Below are 25,851 nucleotides of genomic sequence, written 5' to 3' on the forward strand. Positions count from 1 at the left end.
AGTTATGCCTCACTGCCTAAAATCCAATCTTGCTGTTGCTGAAAAAGTATGGCCAAAAAGTAAGCGCACAACAGCTCAGCAATGGATATCAACATGCATAACTGTGATGGACACCACAAAATGTACTTGAAATGGAATGATGAAACATATGCTGCTGAGAAGGAAATTAAAAGTTTTAAAAGTTTTCTTGATAAAACGTGTGGCTGGCCAGTGTCTAGCCATGCCTATTCTTGGTAGCTGCACATGGAAACTTCTTACGATGACGAAACAAGCACCAGGTACAACCAATTAAATCAGGTGAGGCTTTACAGTCTCTGGGTCCTAAAAATCTTATTTTGCTATATTGTTTCTCTTTTTTGTCAACCTAAGGTACACAAATCTAAAAAAGTAGCTATACCTAAAAGACATGTACACAAGCAAATCCATCTTCCTGTCATTAATAGTTTATGAAAGAGGACAATTCACTCATTTCATCAGTTTCATCAGTCAAGAGCTTGGGAATATCAACTGACAGCCCTTGCTGCTCACAGCACATTGAAGCCATAACCTGATGCTGCAGGTACCTCCAATACAACATGTTCAGTCCATCCATATTCTTCTTCCAAAGGCCATATCACATCTGGATTATGGCAACTCCTTCCTGTCTAGCCTTTACCTACAAACCTCTAAAACTTATTCAGAATGCTGCTGAACAAGCTGTGTTCAACATTCATCACCCTTTATCATTTCCCTTCACTGGCTTTGTGTAGGTGCATCATTTGTTTGTCTGAGGGTCACAGGATCTGCACATCCATACTTAGAGGGCCTGACCATTCCTTGCACCCTTTCAGCTCACAAACTTATTAATTTTGTAAAGTGTGCTGGAAAAAACAGTGTTGGCAGACAAACAATGCATTGACAATTGTGTGTCAGTATCCAAAGCTCTTTGTCCATTGTGAAATGATCTTTTCTTGCAGAAAGGTGTCTGCTAAATGAATAAATGTAAATGTAAATTGACTGCAATTGCCCTTGATTAGTCATTAAAACATAAAATGAAATGACAGCAATGTGAATAAAAACACAGAGAAAGAAATAGTCTAGTGACTAAAAAGCAGCTTTGGGACGATGATGAAAATACCATGAAATTTGTGGATTTCTATCAGGTCCTACCAATACATTCATTAATTTATTACAAATCAATTGTTTTGCATCATTCTGCATCATTCTGTCTCACAAACTGCATTGAGCAATGGATTGAAAACAAAAAGACAGATGGCTCTGGAGGAAACATTCATCAAAACACAGCTTTGCAGCAATAGCATGAGATACTGTTAGACCCATTAAACACGCAGTTATTAAAACAACATTGAGGTGCAATCCCACAAAATGCAAAAAAAAAAAACAAAAAAAGAAAACAAGACATTCACTCCTGGCAAATTCATAGAAACACTCTGGAGTTGCTAGGGAATCATGATTACCTTCAAGCTTCTGTTGCCTAGCAGCCTTAGCAAAAAATAAGATGCTATGTGCCATTCTTCCTCATACTTTATGCATTTGCTTATCTGGCTATGGAAAATATATTTTATGTAGGAAACATGCAGACTGGGAGAACACACCTTCCCGGGGACACTGCTGCAACCCTGTTCCCTTGGACACACTAGCTTCTTCAGTCAGTGGACACCTGTGAGCCTGAGCCTCGCTTATGAGCTCTGTCTGCTCTAAGCACTTGGGTGCAGATTCCTGCTCAGCCTCTTCCCCACTGCTCAGCTGCTCTTCCTTGTCAGCTGAAGTATGAGCCTCTAGGGTCTCCTCTTCTTTGACAAGGAGAAGAAACGGGAACATAAAGACTGCAGGCAGCACTGTCATGAATTATGTGGGAAATCAAATATTTTCTGGTCAGTGGAACGAGCTGTCCAACTGGGTTTTGAGTTTGTGAGAAATGAAAACAGCACTCTTTCACTGACAATGTCTTTTCTTTAAAATTGCCAGTTATGTAACAATAGAAAACAATTAGTAATCATTCAGTACATAAGTGAAAAAAAAAAAGCAAAAAAACTTCCTGCTGACTTGTGTGTTGGACTATTTCCTCTGTTGTGTCTGCTGACGGAATTGATGTTCAGAAGAAACATTAGCATTATTAGCATTAAAGATCCCTGGTGTAGAAACTACATGATAAGCCAGGTATAACTCCTAAAGAGCAGAAGGATCAGGTAATGGCCCTCTCAGTTTTCACTCTGGTTATCACGGAAAGTGCCAGCAGATATCTGGTAGCTGTCAAGGCACAAGGGGACAATACCCCTACGGACCAGAGGAGGCACCACTCTGTGCCACTAGCCGAGACCCGTGCACCTGTTCACAATAAGGTGATTAGTTGAGTATAAAAAGTGTTATGTTCCAGTCCCAAGTACCTGTCCTGTCTACTCCTGCCTTTTGTGTTCCTGGTCAGGTCTAGTTCTATTTCGTCACACCTCCATATTCAAGTTCCACTCACAGATTCCTGGTTCACTTTTCACCTTTTTCAAATATACTGTGCCGCGTCACTTTGTTTCATGCTCATCAATTCATGTCTATACTGTAATTTCCAATTTGCACTGCAGACTTATAAATACACTTTGCACATGGGGTCATTATATTTTATGCCCGTGTTTGGATGGTATAGCAACACGAATTTGTGTCGGTCTCTTGTCTGGACACAACAGAGCCTTTATTTGTGGAAGTGCCACACTAGTACAGTTTCAAACAGGCATAAAACAATGCCAGAATCACATACAGTTGGGAAAAAAAACTTTCTGTAACTTCTAGAACAATCTTGATTTCTGCATGAATGCCTTTTAAAACAGTCTGCTCTTCATCTCTGTCATAACTCTACATAAAGACAGCCTAATTAAACAACATTACTGCACATATTGTTTAAATTTTCAAAGTCAAGGATGTAAAAAGTGTGAAAAACTCTAGAAAAAGAGCAGGAGTAATTGGAAAGTCAGGATGCCCAATCAACATGATGACAATGAGGTGACATATTCTCTAACAGAATCTCAGAGTTTTGATTACCAGACCTTTGGAACCAAAACCTACTGAAGCCACAGCACATTTCAAATAATATTTCAAAGAACTTGTGAAGATCTTGTGAAACCCATAAAACTGAAAAGATTTACAAAGTATCTCTAAAGATCTACACTTTCATTAGCCAACACTTACAAAGATAGCTTACAAATGGAAGAAACTTATCACAACTGCTGTTCTCTCTAGGAGTGGGAGTTCTACAAAGATCAGTGCAAAGGAACGCTGTACAAACTGCAAACAAAGACAAAGACCCCTACGGTGACAGTTATGGCTCTGCATGTACAGTATATTTCGAATTTGAGACTGTCTGTGTCCACTGTGCAGTGTATGGTTACAAGGAAAACAGTGCTATCCAAAACACTACCCATCTTAAGTTAGTTAAAGACTACCACATAGCTGACCAACACTTCTGGGACAATTTTCTGTTGTACAGATGTTGTGCTGTGAAATACTGTGGTATAATCTGAAGCAAGCCCTTCATACAAAATGTTTAAAATTTGAGATAAGGTGAGATAAGATGAGATCAGATTAAATAACAGAAGGTGCCACTCTTTTCTAAATTGAAGGGATTCTGCACTTTTTCCATCATTGACCTTGGATGTTTAAAAATGCTATCAGCAAGGGAGTGACGACGTAGAATCTTGAGTGTGCTATTTATTTCGTCAAACTGTCTTTACCTATTATTATGACAAAGATGAAGATCAAAGTTAAAAGCAATTCAACAGAAATTCAGATAATCCTGAGAGTGGGGCAGGTCCTGTTGAGTGGACTTTGATGCATGTCAACTACTCACGTGATTTTCATAGTAAGGGAGAGCACAGAAGCGATTCACCACTGCGTTGACATACACGTCTTTGGATTGTGAACGTAGGGAGAATATGCAAACGCCACACATCTTACACTCAAATGTGCAGCTCAGTCAATGGGAGATACCACCATGGGTTTGATTCCAAAGGTTCACAAACCTTTCCATACAACTACAGTTGTGCTAGAAAGTTTGTGAACCCTTTAGAATGTTCTCTGTTTCTGCCTAAATATGCCCTTAAACATGATCAGATTTTCACGGAAGTCCTAAAACTAGAGAATCCAATTAAACAAATGAGACAAAAACATTATACTTGTTCATTTATTTACTGAGGAAAATGATCCAATGTTACATATCTGTGTGTGGCAGAAGTATGTGAACCTCTAGAATTATAAGTTCATTTGAAGTGGAAATTAGAGTCAGGTGTTTCAATCAATGACATGACAAGCAGGTGTGACGGGGGGGCATACCTTATTTTAAGAACAGAAATCTAGGGCTTCGTTATCAAAGTCTGATCTTCACAACACAGATTTATGGAAGTGTGTCATGGCTCAAACAAAGGAGATTTCTGAGGGCTTCAGAAAGAGTTGATTATGCTCACTGGGCTGGAAGAAGTTACAAAACCCTTTCTAAAGAATTTAGATTCCACGAGTCCACTGTCAGGCAGAATGTGTACAAATGGAAGCATATGTACAAAAAGATCACACCAAGAGCAAGGTGTGTAATGGTCCAGGAGGTCACAAAGAAACCCAGGGTAACATCTAGGGAATTAAAGGCCCCTATTGCATTGGGTAATGTCAGTATTCATGAGTTCGACATCAGGAGAACACTGAACAACAGTGGTGTGCATGGCAGGGTTGCAAAGAGAAAGCCACTACTTTCTAAAAAGAACATTGCTACCCATCTAGAGTTTGCTGAATATCACGTGGATAAGCCAGAGGGCTATTAGAAGAATGTTGTGTGGACAGATGAGACCAAAATAGAACTTATTGGCTTGAATGAGAAGTGTTATCCCATCTGTGAAACATGGTGGTGGCAGTATCATGGTTTGGGCCTGCTTTGCTGCCTCTGAACCAGGATAGCTTGCCCTCATTGATGGAATTATGAATTCCGCCTGTGAACTGAAACTCGAAAGAAAGTGGGTCATGCAACAAGACCATGATCCTAAACACAAGTCATTCGACCAAAGAATGGTTAAAGCAGAAGACAGTTAATGTTTTGGAAGTCAAAGTCAAAGTCCTGACCTTAATACTACAGAAATGTTGTTGAAGGACCTGAAGCAGGCAGTTCAGGTGAGGAAACCCATCATAATTGCTGAGTTGAAGCTGTTCTGTAAGGAGTAATGGGCTGAAATTCCTCCAAGCCGATGAACAAGACTGATCAACAGTTACCGGAAACATTTAGTTTCAGTTATTACTGCACAAGGGAGTCACACCAGTTATCGAAAGCAAAGGTTCACATACTTTTGCCACACACAGACATGTAATATTGGATCATTTGGATCATTGTCCTCAATAAATAAATGTCCAAGTATTATGTTTTTTGTCTCATTTGTTTAATTGGGTTCTCTTTATCTAGTTTTAGGACTTGTGTGAAATTTGATCACATTTTAGGTCATATTTATGCAGAAATAGAGAATATTCTAAAAGGTTCATAAACTTTCAAGCATCACTGTATACAAAAAGAATCCCTACAATGATAACTGTATTACCATCGTTAGCAAGAGCAACCAAAGAGGATATTGTATGTACTCAAAGTAGAGGTATATTGTAAATTCACTTTTCTTAAGCTATAACAATCAGACAACAGAACAAATACCTGCAAATATAAACAGAAATATAGATTAATGGTATGATAAAAAAAGAACTTCATGGACCATAATTTTAAATGCTCATGGTGTATGTAGTCCTCTAATAAAACTAATGCTCAATAATGGAGTTGAAAGATTTCCCCTTCCCATAATATCCACCTGACTTGAGCTTATATTACATTACAAAGGAAATATTCCTTATTCAAGGTGCCCCACCTTTTACAGATCTGAAGATATTTTTTCTCGGTGCCTCTGACTGAAATCTGTCATCACATCCCCAATTAAGGGAACCCCTTGGTGAATGAGGAAACACTACAGCGCTCCCTTCACAACCACAGTCAGAGGGGCATGCTCACCATGAGCTCTGAGCTGCATACAACAGTCAGTGTGTTGGCCGTTTACTATTTAATGTTCATTTCTGCAACAGGTTAGGAGTGCTTAATAGAGCTGCCTTGATGCACCGTACACATAAAACTAGTAACACTCAATTACCACGGCTTAAGCCATTAAAATTCTGCAACAGTACTTTAAAAATCTAATGGTGCAATATGATCTTTATAATATAGTTTTTTTCTATCAAGTTCCCTTAGCTGATAGACTGTTAAGTGCAAATTCAAAAACTTCAGCTTATTTAACAATGTTCCTGAACTGAACATTCTGGTCAGAACCAGACCCAGAAATGCAGGTTTACAGCACACGGTGCCTCTGCCTTGAGTGGCCATGATGTAGCAGCAAAAAAGGCCTGGCCTACATTTAATGCCCTCAGAAAGAGTAAGCTCAACAAAAGCAAACTCCAGGTAAACCAAGGAGTAGAGACTTTTTTGTTCATATTTTGGGTGGAACTTGCAGCTTCTTAGCATGCCTGCGTTTGCTGCTCCTTCATGGCCCAGGTGTCAGAAAGAGCTGAAAGCTGACCTATGTTTGACAAATGCTGTAGACAGGTGTAAGGAAGACCGAGAGGGGGCCGAAAAAGGGTTGGTGGGGTGAAGACACTGAACACAATGGGAAACACCATAGAAACAAAATATGTTCATGAAAACTGCTAAGTATCACAAAGTTCATGAAATTGCTGTGCAGCATACCGTATTATTTTACTGGGTTGTGCTCTGTCAGATGTATGGGTTAAAAACCACTGTGCTTGTACACCTGAACACCCATAAAACAATATTTGGAACTATATGTGTGTGTGTGTGTGTGCGTGTGTGTGTGTGTGTGCAAACACTTGCATGCAAGCACATAAGCCAGGAAGCATTAAGGTTCACTGTGTACCAGTACGTGCATATAGAAATGTCCCAAGCACACACATTGGTTTTGTAGGCAAGGCACATGAATTACCCCAATAGAAATACTCAGATGTAGAAATGGCTCGAATACTATAAATTGTTTTGGTTAAAAGCTTCGGCAAAGCAAATAATAATAATAACAATAATAATAATGAGAAAAATAGTAGCAGAGCAATTTCAGAGCAAAACAACAAGCTTGAATTTGTGACAGACAAACGTGATAGATATGTGATGAGGAGTAGACGCTGAAGAAAGAATGATCAAGTGGATCAAAACACAGAGCAAAAATGATGCATGTAAAAGACATCGGCAAGCAAGCAGATCAAATGGCAGTGACATCGACCGTGGGCAGAAGACAGAGTCCAGGGTACATGGGGTAAAGTGTGGCAGGAGGAAAAGAGAGAAGATGGGAGGCAAAAGATGGGAAGAAAAAAGAAAAGACAAGAGGCCAGGGGGTGGGCAGGAGGAGGGACAGAGGTGAGGAACCATGCGTGGTTCACCTTCGATCTGTCTAAATGCGGCAGCTTGCCCTGAAGGGCGAGAGCCATAGCGTGTCCACTCAGGGCTGAACAAGGGGTGCTCATAGTACTCCTCATCAGAGTGGTAGGGGTCATCGTCGGGCACAGACACCGAGATGGAGGGGGCGAGGAACTTGCACCTCTCTCGAGAATTTTGGAAGCGTTGGAGAGGGCCTGCCTTCTCCTCATCCCCTACATCTACAAACAGACACAAGGAAGAGAACTGCAGGAACAACCTGACAAGAGACAAGAAACAAGGACGGCCAGACAACTAGTGAACCGGGTGACAATGGAAAAAGGCAGCCAGACAACCAGGCCACACAGAAAAAAAACAGAAAACCAGACGACGTGACAACCGGAGAGCAAAGCGTTCAGACAACTGGACACCAAACAGCCAGAAAACAGGACACACAAACAACTAAAGAACCAAACAATCAAACAGCCATACATGTTTCTGACTCAAGGTTATATTGCACTGCTAAGGAGATACTCCTTATTGGAGGTACCCCACCCTGAGTAAGAAAATATTCAATATTCGAAGTGGCCGTTTACAATTAAGCATACAGGCATCCACACATGGACATATGCTCATTCTCTAGGAACATAAAGGAGACTAAACAGGGCATGCACAGCACTAGAATGGTTCTCGGCCATGATCTAATGTTATCAAAATACTTCTAGAAGCAGCATTAGAAAGTTATAGCAATGTCACAATGATACCGAGTGAATATTAGAGGCATTTTGTATGTTCGCGCATCTTTAAATAGAATATTGACTGATGTATGCATGACCTGTTCTGTCTACCAGCTCACGCTGGTGATTATGGGACCGCTGACAAAGAACAAACAGACACAAGTGAGACAAGTGAGACAGGAGAACCTGAAAAACAAAAACAAAACAAAAAAAGACTGAACAAGCCTAGGGCTGCCACAAGAATAACATGAAGAAAACGACGGGGAGACATGCAAAAGAAGGGCTGATAAACAAAAACATTGGTGTACAACAGAAAAGGGTCTACAGCGGTGAAGCTATGGAGGAAATGTGACAGGATATAGAGGCGAGGGAGGGAAGCATATGGGCAGAGTCAGTGACATGACGCATTCACCATAATTGACCACAGCCAGCATTCTGTGAGCTGAGGTCTGAGCACTTCTAGGAGGTGGGAAGGGGTTGTGTAGTAAGGGACAAGAAAATTCATGAACCCAAGTGCTGTGAGATGAGGATGGGAGCATGAGTGTCTCGGTAATACTGGAAAGAAAAGGAGAAATTTGATTCCAGTTATATCAGCAAAGAAAGAAAAAAAAAAAAAAAAAAAAAAAAAACTGGAGTACTATTTGAAACGTCTTCAGCCTAGGCCACACAAAATGTCCCAGAATGCACCTGTTTACACCCCTTTCCCAGGGTCCTCATCCCCTCTTGGAACGAAAGAGTTTCCCACAGATGACAGAACCCAAAGTGGGTACTGGAAGGCCAATGTCAGGCCCTACAGGTTTGATCAAATGCCCAGAGTACATTTATTACAGTTCCCCAACTGGAATCCCATGACACTTTCAGCTTGTTACGGAACGGCTCGGAACAAGAGGCGCAGCCGTTAAGCCTTCCTTACCTTGCTCCAAGGGTCCAAAATGTTCTGCAGCTGGTGAAGGGGGAGGGGATGGAGGCAGATTGGCTGATTCTTCAACTGCTGCGGTGAGAAACAGAAGTAACGGACTGGAGATGGAGAAGTAACCTCGCACACAAAGTACCCATTTCCCTTCTGGAAAGGTGTCATTTTAGTCAAAACGAGAAGAAATCCTGCTGTGCCTGGAGCAGCTCAGGGAGGAAAGCAGTCTGGCAGGACCTCACGCTGTCAAATACACTGAGCTTCAAATACTGCCGAATACCAACAACATTTTGCTAAAATACGGAAATATATCATTTTAAGATGAAGTGGGTGGAGCAAGAGAATGAGGATCTTATCCCTGCTCAGTTTGTGTGGAACTTGCATGTTCTCCCTGTGTCTGTATGATTTTCCTCCAGATGCTCCAGACTTCCTTCCATGTTGCAACAACATGCAGTTCAGGTGCATTGGTGACTGTAAATTGCCCATAGTGTACTTTTGTACTTTTGTTGAGATGTACGCCGCTTTGGACAAAAGCCTCTGCAAAATGAATAAATGTAAAAGGGTGTATGTGTGTGTGTGTGTGTGTGCGCGCGCGTGAGTGAGTGGCTACCATGCCATCGACTGACGTCCTATTCAGGATGTACGCTCCCTCAGCCTTGCGCCCAACGCTTCTGGGATAGGCTCTGCTTCACCGCGACCCTGCTCAGGACAAGCGGCTATTGAAAATGACTTGGACTGGATGTTAAGTGGCTACAGGGACAACAAAGCAACAACAGTTTCCTCAAGATACATCCAAACACTTCCAGGACGACACGGATTACAGCTCTTCATCTCCATCCCTCTCACACTAACACTGAAAAATTCCACGTAGACACACACACACACACACACACTGTGTAGCATGAGAGTTAGTGTGTGTCCCTCTACAATATTTGCAAACACAGAAGGATGCAAAAACTGCCAGCACATACAGATCAACAGTTTACTTTTTAACCATGACAGCATCATGCCTAGACTCATACCTCTGTAGATAAAACAGAAAAGCTGGATGCAACGATAAACACAATGCAACCACAAGTGTGGGTTTTACTACAAAGAAACCCAACGATTGAGATCTGCACCCCTGGAAAGGCAGCATGGTCTACAGGTGGGTAGGCATCCGAACCTTTGTGCCTGTTGCGGGTACCCATCTTTGCTCACCCCTATGACCAAGACACCTGAGGGTACTGTAATATGCACCCCTCCATGTCTTCACATCTCTCTGTGTGTCTCTGTACTCAAACTCCATTCTACCAAGTCCTTACCTGAGGGTAGCATCCTGTCAACATCCTGATGGGTCTCCTGCTCACCCTTCAGCACCGCCACGGCCTCCGCCGTCACTTCCTGCACGATACGTGCTGACACTTGTTCTGCACAACACACAGAGATAAATTTGCATGTGCATCGGTTTTAGTCAAAAGTAATTATTATATTGTACAAGAATTCTGTGTAGTCTGCAAAATTATTTGTATTATAGTCACATTTTAGTTTTACTGTACACCCATCCCTCACTTAATGGGGTTAATTTGTTCTGTGAAATCCCACTGTTAAGCAAACTCATGGGTTTGAGGGGATAAAAATTCATATTATTTTTTAAATGAAAATTTTCTTCTTATTGTTGTTGTTGTATTGAATTTGCATAAAACTGATATTAATTGATGGCTGTGATTGGTTGATATTGGTAATGTGAGGGGATATTGTTCTTCCCGTTTGCCATGCGCTAAGGATAGTTTCTATATATAGTTAATTTATTAAGATCTTTAATGTTCTGAATTGTCCTCTAGTGTAATCATATCTTTCCTTTATTGTCATTTTGCTGAATGCCTGTTCTAAAGCAATAACCATTAACAGGAGGTGTGTTGCTGGGAACCACTTACGCAGGGTTGACATGAACCCTGCAATTAAACTGTCTGTTGTAGCTTTGTATGATGGTGCAAAGGACATGTAAAGAGGTGAAAGGACCATATAATGGGCAAAAATGCTGGTGTAATTACATATTAGCCCACTATAAAAAATTTAATATATTTTCACAAGCTGTTATAGCAATGTCTCATGGTACAGGACCTAATAAATGTCACTTAATCTTACCGGAGGTTTAACTTTAATACAGCAGAGTCTTAATAAATTTAAATGGGGAAAATCTTTATTGAACATGTTAAATATCTGTCTACAGAGAAAATGTAATTGAAAACCAAGTCCAGAATATGAGAAGTACTGTACTCTGAATTACATCTTCAAATACAGGCTAAAGATCCACGTGTTAAAAATCTATTATAAATAACATTTACGGCATTTGTCTGCTCCTCTTCTTCTATCCCCCTTCCCCCTTTCCTTCCCATGATTTATGACGCTTTCTTTTTTACATAACAAATAGAGTTAAAAACAGAACTCCTGTCCTAATTGTGTTTGTAGGCTGAGGAGTCATTTTACATCCTTCTCCAAGTGTTCCCTGAAACACCACTCAACGGCAAAAAAAATCTCACTACAACCCTGTGGTCCTTTAAGATGTATAAAAATACAGACCAGAATGTGAGTGACATCAGAGCCGCCCTGTTCCTCTTTCATTGTTCATTTCTGGGATATCCATAGGGCTGCAGGTAAACGTAAAAAGTGCAACGCTGATCTCGCTCAAGCCTAGGGCTCAGCGGAGGAGTGTGTGTACGGCATGAGGTCCAAGCGTGCTGCAAGTTTTTTTTGCACATTAGCCCATTGCCTGTCCAATTATAGGAGCTTCCCACAAAATACTGGAAAGAGATTATGTAAATAAAACAACGAATCCAAATGCATGGTACAGGACTGGTTACGAGAATGCAGCTTTAAAGGAGTTTCAGGTAATACCCATACTTTGGCTTACAACACATGTCTTCAGACTTAGGAAGACCAAATTTCGATTTTGCATGCCTCAAAATAGCTGAGCACAGTGAGACCTTCTTCGCATTTATTATTTGGCTCATGATCTCCATAACCTCTTAGTTTCACCTTTAATAATCTCGTAATCATGGCTGCAAAAAGCTTCCGCTCAGTCGTCTCACCAGCCGATTGAAAGTGCTTTCCTACTCCATCTAAGTTGCCGGCAGCTGGCTGTTATTACTGTGTTAAGGCAGCAGTCCATCATGGCAAAATCTCACCCCCCACCATGGCTGCACCGACCACCAGCTTCACATCACAGGTTTTTTTTGGATAAGAACTGAGTGGGCAGAGGAACCACAACTTTCCTTATTCATCTGATGCTTTTCTCCAAAGCAGCTTACAATGTTAAACTATAAAACTATTTACCAAGCTCTGTAATTTTACCGGAGCAATTTAAGGTAAATACCTTACTTAAGGGCACTACGGCTGCAGGCGAAATTTAAACCGGCACTTTTGAGATCCAAAAACAACACCTCTAAGCACAAGACTATCAGCCGCCCATGTGCAGTTTGCTCCAAACCGTTCAGCTCCTGTCGACTGCTGCCTGCCCCAACACAGACATCCTACGATGCACAACGACGCACGCTTCAAATAAACTGCAATAACAGCCTAACAGAACATTATGGCACTGGTAAACTCACTCAGTCCTGTATAAAAACAGTCATAGCGTAAGGTGACATAGGAACTAATAGTTATGTCTCTCCCTTAGGACTGCTGCAATATGTATTTACTTTTTGTTTGTGAGCATTTGTTAAGTGTGCCATATATAATAAGGAGATGGACAGGTGGAGGTATATAGTCATACAGTATTATACAGTAGCTGATAAAGGGAAACCACACTGTTAGGTTGTGTCATGGTAACTAATGTTAGCTAGTCAATTAACTCTCCTTTTTAATGGGAAGTGGTGACACACACACATTTTCAGAACCGCTTATCCCATACGGGGTCGCGGAGCCTACCCGGTAACACAGGGCATAAGGCCAGAGAGGACACATCCAGGACGGGATGCCAGTCCGCTACAAGGCACCCCAAGTGGGACTCGAACCCCAGACTTGCCGGAGAGCAGGACTGCGGTCCAACCCACTGCGCCACCGGGGAAGGGGTGATATTATAGCATAAATAGGTAACCTTTTTGGAGCTCCGGAACGCAAAAAAAAAATTACATTTGAAACAAATGGTAATCTTCAGTTTATGAAACTTCACCTTACAAAGGGTCTTCCAGGAATGAATTATGTTCGCAAGGCAAGGAAGAATGTACCTAAAATACGGAGAACGTGGAGCTACAGCTGCTGAGACTGAGGCGCATTGACAGCCGGACACGTGAAGACGACATTAGCCACTCTCCGATGCTGCTGGGGACAGATTTATTGCAGCACGGACCGCGGGCCTTGAGCGGAACGGCTGAAGGCTCCACACCGCTGTCTGACTGCAAGGGACCGTGGTCGGCTGTACCTGCTGTCACCATGTGTCCATCGGAGAGGTCCCCATTGAAGCCGTTCTCCCTTGTACCGGTGTAGGGTGCTGCGGCAGGTTGAAAGTTCCTGTAGGAGGCGTAGTCATTCTCGCCATTTCCTGCAGAAGGTGACGAGTCTTGAGCTCCCAGGTGGAGCGCTCCCCACTGTGGAGTGCTGTCCGTGGGCTGCTGACCATCTGCCATGCTGGGTCAAGGGGGGAGACTGTCCTTAGTGTCGAGAAAGAGGGAGATGGAAGAATTTATTTCACCGTGTTGAAAGTCATGGCGTATTAAACTGATTTTGATGAAACAACGTAACAACAGGGCACAAACGTGCGTGGGTTGAAAATGCTGCGATCAGAGCGGCACGGACATGATTTCCTCCAACATCCGGACGTAACACGCGGTAATCACAAAAGCAGGAGTTAATTTACAAGTGCACGGCGCAAACCAGGAAATGAAGAGCAGCGGTGACGCGATGAACAGAGAACAAAGAGAGGCACAGTGTGTTCTTACAGTAAGTACAACAGGATTATGCGACCAGAACTAATACACAGAGGCGTGTTGAAGACGGGGTTGGAACGAGGGACCTGGACCGGATCACGAAGGACTGGCACAGACGGGACGGGAGCCCAGGACTGAAACAGAAACACACTGGGAATGGAACTTTGGAACTGGGTAAATGAACAGTGAACAAGAATCACTAGGTAATTGCAGAAAAAGAGTTAAAGAGGTGGTCAAGAATCCATAGACTAGTGACATGTCTTCAGCCCTTTTACACGGGTGGGAACCGGTCATGCGGTCAGCTGAGGCCGGGTGTGTCGATGCAGTTACGTGGATCCAAAGAAAAGATCAGGGATGGCACCCCCTGACTTCGTGACACTACTTTTAACTGTTGACGTGTACCTCTTTTTTTTTTTATATAATTATTACTACTATTATATGATTTACTTTTGATTATTATCAATAATACACTTGGGCTTGGGTTAAGGAAATCTTGGAAGGTCTTTGCGTCTGGTACAAAGAAATAAGGAAGGCTGAGCAGTATAAATATACACAGGACAGACGTGCAAATGTGAGCATCCACGATTGAGAATATGTAGTCAGAAGTGTAATAAACCAGTTTTTAATCTTATTGTGCCTGGTTATTCAAAACGCCAAAGAACCTGGATTTAAAAAAGATCCATTTCAACATAACTACAGTTGTTAGTATGTCCAACAATGATAGGATAAAGTTTTCTTCTTGCAGTGCTGTTAGCAATAGAAAATGACAATTTTGCTATAATTTTCCCAATCTTATCTGGCAGGCTTATGGTTTTCTTCAAAGACACATAGTACGCAGCTCAGGTAATTTGGCTTTCATAACTTAAGAGGAGCGCTACTCACCTACTGCTTAGTTTCAGTTTACACCCTGATTTTCCGCCGGAGAAAATTACTCATAAAGTCAGTGATACGATCAAGGTCTCATAATTTAAATTTTTATGCACCACAAACACCAACTACCTTATATACGGTCAGAAAATGAGGTAAATTTACATTTACGTTCATTCATTTAGCAGAGGCTTTTCTCCAAAGCAAAGTACATTTCACAGAAAATACAATTTGTACATTGCATTAGGAGAAAGAGAGACATATTTGCAGACACGAGATTCTTAAGTTAACTTTGTTTCTTTCACCATAATATATAGATATACATGTGATGTGTGCGGCATTTTTGGGGCAGAATTACTGTGAGACACTGTAGCACGCCGAGGCGACCCGGGGGCGAAGCAGCCACAGCCGGGGCTGATTTCACTCCCTACTTCTTCCCCGGTGCCCAGCAGTAGAGAGAAGCGACCGAGGAGGCGAACGAGACAGAGGCGAACCCGATCCCTGAGACGACGCCCGCGTCCCTACCGACCCGGCTCTCCCAGAGCCCCTGACCCGCACGAAGCCTCTCCCTACCTGCTCCCTGGTCCCCCTTTCCCGTCTCCTTCCTTCTCCCCTGTCTAAGGGCAAATAAAAGCCCACTGCAACGGGCAACCGCATCTCCTGTCTCCTGCCTCGTCTCTTACAGACACATATCTCTGTGCTGCACTTGAGAAAGAGAGGGAGAAAGAAGAGAGTTCCTGACTGCCTCGCATTAACAGGCGTGTGTTGCACTGCAGTATTTACCATGCCGGAACGTTCTGCGCAACGTGAGCTACGGCTCACCCCAATCCGACTGCCCTCGGCTGAAGAAGGTACTGCGGCAAACACAATCGGCTCCATGTGGCACTTGTGGAGCAAAATGCATAACACTCACCCTAACACAGCAATCAACCAGTGCTGGACAGGTACTGACTGTTTTCGCAGCTGAGCCTACAATTCAAAAGTATCAAAGGGAGTGTGGAGGAATGTAATCTGTTCCCCAAAGAGATGATTTGGTCGTGAATCGAAACAGATAGAAAACCAGTGACCTGCAGGCACTCAAAGCAACAAGCAAAACAATGCTGCCTTTTATTGTGCATCAATTTATTCTTTTTCCCATTGCACAAACTCACACACACACTGTCTGAACTACTTGTCCCATATGGGGTTGCAAGGAGCCAGAGCTGAACCCAGCAACACAGGGCGAAAGGCTGAAGGGGGAGGTGACACACCCAGGACGGGACGCCAGTCCATCACAAGGCACCCTAAGCAGGACGCGAACCCCAGACCCACCCGAGAGCAGGACTCGGTCCAACCCACTGTGCCACCGCACCCTCTTGCACAAACTCAAGAGTGAGTAATGGAAATGCAACAAAAAACATGTGGCTTGATCCAGGCAGTTTGCAAGCAAACAGGGAAAAATCTCTGTACCATGCGGCATAAGGAGGAGAACAGAAACAAGTGCTTCTCGAAAGCTCATCTTTATACTGGTGGTCACCTTCCAGACAGACAGACTGACAAGGATTCTGACTACTGACCTCCTGGTTCCAGGTAAGCCCATATAAACAATGTGATGTTACCTAACAGGGACAATTCTGCATGCAGCTGCTGCCAAGTAGCTCCTACTTTAATCTAATATTCATAGAAAAATGAACAAATTACAATACATGCAAAATCTTCATTTCTGTATTTGTCGTTCCTCAATAAATTTCCAAGTTAAATCATTTTTGTGTCAGTTGTCGGGCACCTTGTTTTACCATTAATGATTTCTACCTTATTTTAAATGCATTTTATTGTGTGGCAGAAATTTAGATTTTAAAGGATTATATAAATCAAGCGAATTAAAGCTGAGAGGCTGTTAGGAAGATTCCAGTGTGGGTGGTCCCTGAATCGCTGAAAAGAGAAAGCAGGCTCAATGGATGGCATGACTATGGCTGTGAATTGCCCCAAGCAGATTTTTACCATGGTACATGTCACCTCTTTGCTAGAACATTTTTAATCTCGAAAAAGCTTTTTTTAAACGACCATAGGGAGACGCACAATGATCTTAACACCCGGCAGCCATTATTTCCGACTTTGCTCTTCATAAACACTTTTCTGATTTCCAAAATATAGCAAAACTATCCATAACCTTTATTTGCTTATATTTTTCAGAAAAGGTATCTTCTCCTCTAAAGAACAATACATATAAGAACAATGTTTAAAGACCTAAATAGATTTTAATAATAGTCTTTATTAATCCCAGAGGGATATTCTACTTGGTTGAAATAGAATAAAATATACAACATATGCATACACAAATGTATATACAAACATAAATTAAATAGAGAGATAAATACGGAATTATAAAAACTATAGAAATTATTAAACTTGTTTTGTAAACTATGTTTACAAAGTATTTCAGCTAGGCCTGGACACAAAGACACAATGGGGTTTTTTCAATGGACAGAATCTCCAGACACTACAGGTACACCTCATACACCCAACCATAGCAGCTTATGGAGGCAGTTAAAAGAAAACAAGTGACGGCAGTAGTTTGTGTTTATTGTCAAATGCACGCATGAGCACACACACACACACACACACACACACACACACACACACACACACACACACACACACACAAACAGAAACCGCTTGTCCCGAGCAAGGTCGCGGCAAGCCGGAGCCTAACTCGGCAACATAGGGCGCAAGGCTGGAGGGGGAGGGAACACACCCAGAACAGGACACACCCAGGATGGGACGCCAGTCCGTCGCAAGGCACCACAAGCAGGACTCAAATCCCAGACCCACCAGAGAGCAGGCACTGGCCAAACCTGCTGCGCCACTGCGCCCCCGTGCCCCCAAGAGCAGAACATTCCAGCAAAATCAGACAGGTGGCCCATCCTCCTGCTGCGCGTTTAGGGGCTTTCACAAGGAACGCTTTTGCAATAAAGTGCTTTGAAATGTTGCGGTGTAGATGTCACTTCGTGTTGACTTCATAGATGTTTTTCCAGTTTAACCATTGAAATAACATGCATATCAAGTGCACTTCACATATTATCTAACAGCATTCTTTCCAAGCAGCTGCCATAACAAAAGTCATCAACCATTTGTCAAACACACATGCACTGTTGTGATTTTTTAATTGTCTATATTGAACAATTCACTGCCTGTGCTGGAAAATTTATCAGTATTTTTAGATTTCGTTACCCTCTTGCAGCATCCGTGATTCTAAAAATGTTGTCTCTATGCCCATGTTGGTGCTGCACTGGATATCACTGATCAATCCCAAAAAATCAGTGCAATTGCAAAGTCTATAACCTTAAACAGACAGACGGAACATTACAAACATTGTCATCTGCATTCAGTCTAGCTCACCCAGGAAAGTGCATTTTAGTGATGAAGCAGAATACTACATTAAGAGATCTTATGGCTTAACCCACAGCATTTACTTTTAAAACAGTCCTGTCTGTTCAGAACATCCGATACAGTGGTAGCAGTTACTGGGCTAATCTGATCCCATAAAGAACATATTATTTTTCCACTGTGGTGCTTTATAATGTCAGTGATGCTCCCATTCAAAATGAAAGAAGACCCATTGAGGATTATGCCCCTTTTTAATTATTCACTGAAGGTGCTATGGCATCTGGTGATCAGACACCTGACCTTGTAACAAAGTAAGATTACCGTTTTCCTTTTGCTCCCAGAAGGAACTGAATACCTTGCATTGCCTGGAGTGAAAATATTGGGAGTACGTTGCAAAAATGAACTTGTTCGTCAGAGCATTTTCTTAACAAAGATGTCTTCGATTTGTGCTGGGGATGGGAAGTATAAGATCAACCTCCTGTTCTACAACACCCAGTAGAAGTGGAACTCTTATTTATTCTATGGCAAGCACAATCACTTATTATTTATTTATCTGATAAACAATTTAATTTAACTACTTAACCTGTGGGAGGGCATGGTGGCACAGTGGGTTTGGGCTGTGCCTGTTCTCTGGTGGGTCTGGGGTTCAAGTCTTGCTTGGGGTGCCTTGTGAGAGATGGGCAGCCTGTCCTGGGTGGGTCCCCATCCCCTCCCCCTCTAGCCTCATGCCCTGTGCTGCCAGGTTAGGCTCTGGCTTGCTGTGACCTCACCTGGAACAAGTGGCTTTGGACAATGGGTGTGTATTTAATCTGTCATTAAGTGACTGTTCCTGTAGTTTGTGAAACAAGAGCTCAGAAGAATTTGTTTCTCTAATAAAGTTAAATTTGAGCCATACCTTTGATTTCAGTAAGTTACCTCAGTTTCAAAAGAGCCTTCAAGGCAAAAAAAAAAAAAAAAAAAAAAAAAAAAAAAAAAAAAAAAACACACTTATAAGCTGAAAATGTTCTGTATCATACGAAAGATATAACTTCTTATGTCTCACGTTCTGAACGCACACGTAACTACACATATGCCTCAATTAAATATTATTTCATGTTTTTGTATGCATTTGATTTTTAATGAAACATTCTAGTCTGTTATTTCTGTGTTTATTTTTAACGTTTGCAGCTGTGTTCTTGCCAGTCATACTTGCATAATAACTGAACAACAGCAGTTAGCAGCAGTACCAGGTATTTAAAATCAAAGAACTGCCTTGTTGCGTTGTTTTAGGATAACCAGAGTGGAAATAATTCTGCTCCTGTTTGAATCAGAGGATAAATTTGCATTTGTAAGGAAAAAATATGATTCTTTGGAGTAGGGGCCACATAATTTTTTCTACTTTTTTCAAAGCAAGAAAAAGGTGAGATGAGGCAGGTGCTACAGTGGAATTATTAGGCTTTAAGAGTTTGTTTCTTAATGAACTAGTGGTGTCTGGAATTGTTGTCAGTTACTCTCAAGGAGAGCTGGGAGCATAGGGGTTAGTATTTCTGCCATTGGACCTGGAGGTTGCAGGTTTGATCCCTACCTTTCCCTGTAGCACCCTAGAGCAAGGTACTTACCCTAAAAATGCTCCAGTAAAATTACCCAGCTGTATAAATGGGTAGATAACTGTAGGTAGATTAACCTTGTAAGTCACTTTGGAGAAAAGTGTCAGGTAAATTATTTCAATAATGAGGAGAAGTAGACTTAGATGTAGCAGATGTGATGGTATCCATCAAATATTCCTTCCTGTGGCCAGATGCCTCATAGCTCTTTGTTGTTTTGACTCCAGGTCAAGGTGTGTGGTGTTTGCATGTTCTTCCTGTGTGTGCAACACAAAGATATTTGTGGATGAAGATATTAGTAAACTATTTTTGTACCTTCTCTATCCGAGAAAAGCACAAGTGGTGACTATGAGTTAAACTAAACTGAGCTGAATTTTTAAAATCCTACCCTGTTCTTTCTAGCGCTGAAAATTAACATCCAGGCTAGAACTACACCACCAGCATTCCAGAGCGCAGGAGACTCTTCATACATCGTAGCTGGCCAGCAAGACGGAGCTGGTTTCACAAGGAGGTAGAGAATCAAGACCAAGAACGCGAAGAAAATGCTGAAGTCGGGTGCCAAGAAATAGCTAGAGTTGTATTTTGAGTCTACATTTATTTTTATTAAATTAGGCAGATAGTCTTCTCATACAAGTATCATACAACTCAGAGTGAAATACTGAGATTAAAAAAGGCAAAATCAACAAAAGAAGAAGACTGAGTTTATCTACACGTAGGATATTAAAATGGATATTAAAATGTCACATTGAAATGGCCTGTTACACAGTTCTATGATTTAAATAGGTTGAAGACTATGAAGTTTTCCATAATGGCAGAACACTACCTGATACACAATATTCATCAAAAACAGAGATTCTTCTTCTTTACCTCCCAGCCAGCCCGTCCTCCTGTCACAATCTATCGATCAAACTGGACAACTCGCTCATCTCGCTTATCTTGCCTACCTCCTTGGCTAAGAGTCTGGGAGGAACCGCTGACGCTAGTCTGTCTTTCTCTCAGCACATCGAAGCCACAACCCAGTCCTGCAGATACATCCTGCATAATATTCATAGGATCCGTCCCTACCTCACTACTGACTCTGCCCAACTACTTGTCCAGGCCATGGTGACATCCCGTTTGGACTACTGTAACTCTCTCCTGTGTGGACTTCCTGCTAGTGCTATCAAACCTCTTCAGCTTCTACAAAATGCTGCTGCACGAGTTGTGTATGATTTGTCAAAGTGTTCCCACGTATCCCCTCTTCTCATTTCTCTGCACTGGCTTCCTATAGCTGCCCAAATCAAATTCAAGACCCTGGTTATTGTCTACAAATGCATCAGTAGAACTGCTCCCAGCTATTTACTGGTCTTGATCAACCGCTACACCCCAACCAGACCCCTTCGCTCGTCTACTTCTGCTCGCTTGGTGGTCCCGCGCACGAAAGGTAAAGCACGGAGGTTCTCGGTTTTGGCTCCGTTGTGGTGGAACGACCTTCCGCTCTCACTCAGAACTGCTGAAACTCTGTCTACATTCAAGAAGGGTCTGAAAACTCACCTTTTCCGGACACATTTCGCCCAACATCTCTCCAGCTCACGTATGGTGTAAATGTTCATGCACCGTAACTTCATGAGCATCACCAGATAAAGCATTTATTCAGCCACTACTCCGGCATTGTTTTTATTTGTTTGTGTATCTTAAAATGTTATTTAAAAAAAAAAAAATTGGTAGGAGGGGATCAGGATTTCTCTCTCCTGTGTTTTATGCACCTACTTGAACGATGAACCTCGGTGCAGCAAGTGGTAGGTAACAAACTAGGTTTACTTGAGTGTCACATGTCTGCAAGTGTGTCTCTTTCTCTTAATGTAATGCATAAATTGTACTTTTGCTGAGATGTACGTCGCTTTGGACAAAAGAGTCTCCTAAATGAATAAATGTAAATGTAAATAGTAAATTTGAAAGGTCAGAAAAAAACTTGTGATTGAAATTCCAAACGAGTAAAGCTCCAAAACGGGTAAAGTAAGACTCCAGAGACATTACGCCCTTTGAAACCTATACAGACGCTAGCACACAATCTACACTGATTGAAAACAATAAATGTCTTATGTTAATGTAAAGACAGGCATAATAATACACTCTGTGTACCCTGCAGACCACAGGTCACAAATAACCTCAAAGCAATACACAGAAACAACTTTCTAAGATTATAACCTGATTTTAACTCATAGACAAAACATTAGACAACAGTTTGTTTAACCACAGATTCCATACCTTTAAAATCTAAAGTCAGGTCACCCACAATACATGAATTTTTTCCCTCACTCCAGAATTTTTGGGAAGGCACTCCTACTTACAATTTGTTAATTTAAATGACACCTGTTTCCAAAGCAACTTACAGTTATTAACCAATTTACAGTCGACAGCTGATTAATTTATACCAGAGCATTTGACACTAAGTACCTTGCTCAAGCATTCTGTGGCAGGTGGTGGAATTCAACCCTTCAGTCCAATTCAAAAGGCAGCAGACAAAACGTTGTGCTACCTGATAGCCCTAGTATTTTACTGAGGTAGGATCCTCGATAAGAAATAACACAACAAAGCTTGGAAAAATAACACAAAATAAATATACTAGCATACGTTAGTACGTTTGTCCAGAGAAGGGGAAATACAGATGCTAAAGAACACGGTCCGTTGTAGTTCTCTTCAATAACCCTAGGTCATGGAACCAGGTTGTCATAAGAAATGGTCAATTATGATTAAATTGGAAAAAAGCCATTTTTGTCAGTTTTAGGCACAAGCCAAGCAGATATCAGAACAGTTAGAACTTGATGTAATGAGTTAGCTTTAAATGATTGCTATGGCTCTGACACGGGGCTGAGTGCAGTGATCTGCAAGAGGTTGACAACACGTCTAGCCCAGGCTTCTGTCACAGCTACGCATTCTTTACCCAGGACTCTATCCAACAAAGAATAACATGGATGGATGGGCACAGCCAATAAAATCACCACTTTATCACCAGACACTGTCTCCGCTCAATAACCATCAACTCAATTGGGTTTAGTGTGGACTGTTACATACAAGTGTAACTAGCCGGTCACAAAAACCTGATTTATCCCCCATAATATTCTTAACAGTCTGAGATTTCAGTGTTAGGTTTATTTGTGGTTTTACTGTTAACGATTTCAGTCCAGGGGGGCACGGTGGCACAGCGGGTTTGGTCGGGTCCTGCTCTCTGCCGGGTCTGGGGATCAAGTCCTACTGGGGGTGCCTTGTGACGTACTGGTGTCCCATGCTAGGTGTGTCCCCTCCCCCTCCAGCCTTGCGCCCTGTGCTGCTGGGTAAGGCTCCAGTACGCCGCAACCCCGCTCGGGACAAGCAGTTTCAGAGAGTGTGTGTGTGTGTGTGTGTGTGTGTGTGTGTGTGTGTGTGTTTGTGTGTATTTCAGCCCACTGCAGCCTGCTCCCAGTTCCCAACATGCTAAGTAGCAGGGAGGCAGTAAATGCTCACCCCCTTCTCTCCACTGGTTTGTACGATGCACTTTAATTGTAGAACCTACCTGCTGCTCTGTGCCTGGGAGAACAGCACCAATGATGTCTGTGAAGATTCTCAATTGTCATGTCAGTCCAGTTGCCTTTGTTTTAGCTTTGTTTTTAGATAGCACCAATGATGGTATTACTGGGCTCAAAAACGCAAAGAAAAAGAACAAATAGTAATTCCAGTTACTTTACTTAACTTACTCCATGTACGTTGTTCTTGCAATAACTGATAATCCCTTGACTGGAGACTAGGCCACGGTGCATCCAATGAATGTCAGAGTCAAGCATGATTCACAGTATGCAAAACAACACCCACAGTGAGCCAAGTTCAGCTCACACTTGTTCTACCACCCACCTTCCTTGTCTCCCTAAATGCCATGGTAAATTGCTTATTTTACCTAAATGGAGTCACTAATGCTTTTCTTCCGGCCCCATGACTTAGTTCAGGTAAAGGTGGGTCACTGTTGAGTTCCGTATCCTGAAAGCTACACACCACAGTAAACTGCTTCGTCTTTTCTTGATACATTTAATCACTAGTTATACAGACTAACTATGCAGTGTGTTTGAAAGGAGAACTCAGCAATAGCAAGAAAAAAGACAAAGCGGCAAGCAAGTATACTCATAACTTTTGATACGGTATTATTCTAAAAGTGGAGGATTAATATGTTATTTACAGTATGTAGCAGTCAATCATAATCAAAATTCAACTAAATATGGTCTGAACCAGTACAATAACATGATGTATGCAGATGATTCGATTTTTGTTCGAGGATCAAGTTATTCCATTTTCGTGGGATATTTATGAAATTATCTGATGATGACCAAAACAAAAGAATATTTTATATTTATTCTCCAAGTAACAGACTCAACACCAAAGAGCTGTATATACAATGAAATAACATAGTAGCACTACATACACGCGGTATATGTGGTACCTGTGCCTTACCTGACAAGGTGGTTCAACTCCTGCCGCTGAGTGCTGGTTTGTGCAACAGATGGCCTCTTCCTCAGTGCAGCACACCAAGGTTTACAAGCTTTTGACACTCCAGAAACTCACACCTAGCGAAAGACACGCAATAGAAGAGGCTATAAAAACAACAGTACGCGGACAGAGTAAAACCTGCTTTAGGAACAACGGCAGCCCACAGCACAAAACAGGTGTCAGTTTAGAGCACTGCCAGCGCTATTCAGCAGAAAAACAGCGACACAGATCCTATTTTTGTACTAAAATTTCTATAGAAAATCTGTGCGCACTGCTGAAGGCTTCATTTCTTGTCAAGCTGAAAAAATATAGACCGGTAGAATGTTACAATGAAACTGCCATCTCTCACCAAAAGATCACACTGATCATTATTAGCTGCAGAAAACTCTCAAAGCAGGAGTTCTTTACCTGGGATCCATGCCTGACTTTGAAAATACAATTACATTTACATTTATTCATTTAGCAGATGCTTTTCTCCAAAGCAACGCACATCTCAAAAATACAATTTGTGCATTACATTAGGAGAAAGAGAGACGTAGTTGCAGACATGTGATTCTTAAGTAAACTTAGTTTGTTTCCTTCCACTTTATGGACTGATGTTCATCACGTGAGTAGGTGCATAAAACTCAGAGTAGACGAATCCCAAAATTACTAAATGAAAGTTAAAGAGAAAATAAAAATATTAGAATGCCATTACACATAGTCCTTCAGACACGTATGACTTAGAACAACCCTAACTTATGATGGGCGTCCCATTACCTTATAATATTATTTTTGAGTGCTGATGTTTGGTTGTAGTATCTAACAAGGACTGTACGATACCCTAATCTGCTGTACGGTAACATCAGCTGGCCGTCTCACTCAGTGCTGGGGTGTTCAGCAATGACTATGTTTTGTTTATAAAACTTTTTCTTCACGACTCCATTCAGTGTAGTCTATTAATGGCTAGGGTGAAAGAGCAGCACAAATCGCTGTGCCACCGTGTCATCCCAAAGAAAGAGAACTCGGAAGCGTCAAACCTCTGTTTACATTTAAGAAGGGTTTCAAAACTCACCTCTGTCAGACTCACATCCTCCCTGACCTCCTCTGTGCTCAATAAATGTGTACGTGTTATTTTTTTTATTTTTTTTTTTAAAAAAAAAAAAAGCCTGTACACAGCTACACCTGTTAAAGTATACTGGTTCATACAGTGGTACGTGACAAATTGACTGTACTGCATGTCTACATCCAAATCTCTCCTTCTGTTCATGTAATGCACTTGTATTTTTCACTTTCAAGAAAAGTGCCTGCTAAATGGGGGGTGCGGTGGCGCAGTGGGTTGGACCGGGTCCTGCTCTCTGGTGGGTCTGGGGTTCGAGTCCTGCTTGGGGTGCCTTGCGACGGACTGGCGTCCTGTCCTGGGTGTGTCCCCTCTCCCTCTGGCCCTACGCCCTGTGTTGCCGGGTAGGCTCTGTGACCCTGCGAACAAGTGGTTCAGATGATGTGTGTGTGTGTGTGTGTGTGTGTGTGTGCCTGCTAAATGAATAAATGGAAATTAACTTTAGAAAAAAATCGGGATGACTTTTGCTGAGCC

General features: G+C 41.9%; 1 protein-coding gene across 11 annotated transcripts in view; it reads right to left on the reverse strand.

The window, feature by feature from the left end:
• Positions 1–25,851, reverse strand: part of map2 (microtubule-associated protein 2) — a 78,213-nt gene that overhangs the window by 21,921 nt on the left and 30,441 nt on the right. For 6 of the 11 annotated variants that reach the window (XM_018726536.2, XM_018726530.2, XM_018726534.2 and 3 more), the window contains 5 exons: positions 24,243–24,355; positions 13,464–13,692; positions 10,366–10,470; positions 9,065–9,142; positions 1,596–1,793 (listed from right to left, as the gene is read on the reverse strand). In XM_018726536.2, coding sequence (XP_018582052.1) covers positions 1,596–1,793; positions 9,065–9,142; positions 10,366–10,470; positions 13,464–13,668 — 586 coding nt within the window. In that variant the 5' untranslated portion in view covers positions 13,669–13,692; positions 24,243–24,355. The remainder of the gene's footprint in view (positions 1–1,595; positions 1,794–9,064; positions 9,143–10,365; positions 10,471–13,463; positions 13,693–24,242; positions 24,356–25,851) is intronic. The other 5 variants (XM_018726538.2, XM_018726539.2, XM_018726531.2 and 2 more) reach the window with 4 other exon arrangements.

This window comes from Scleropages formosus, chromosome 24 (assembly GCF_900964775.1).
Source record: "Scleropages formosus chromosome 24, fSclFor1.1, whole genome shotgun sequence".
Lineage (NCBI taxonomy): Eukaryota > Metazoa > Chordata > Actinopteri > Osteoglossiformes > Osteoglossidae > Scleropages > Scleropages formosus.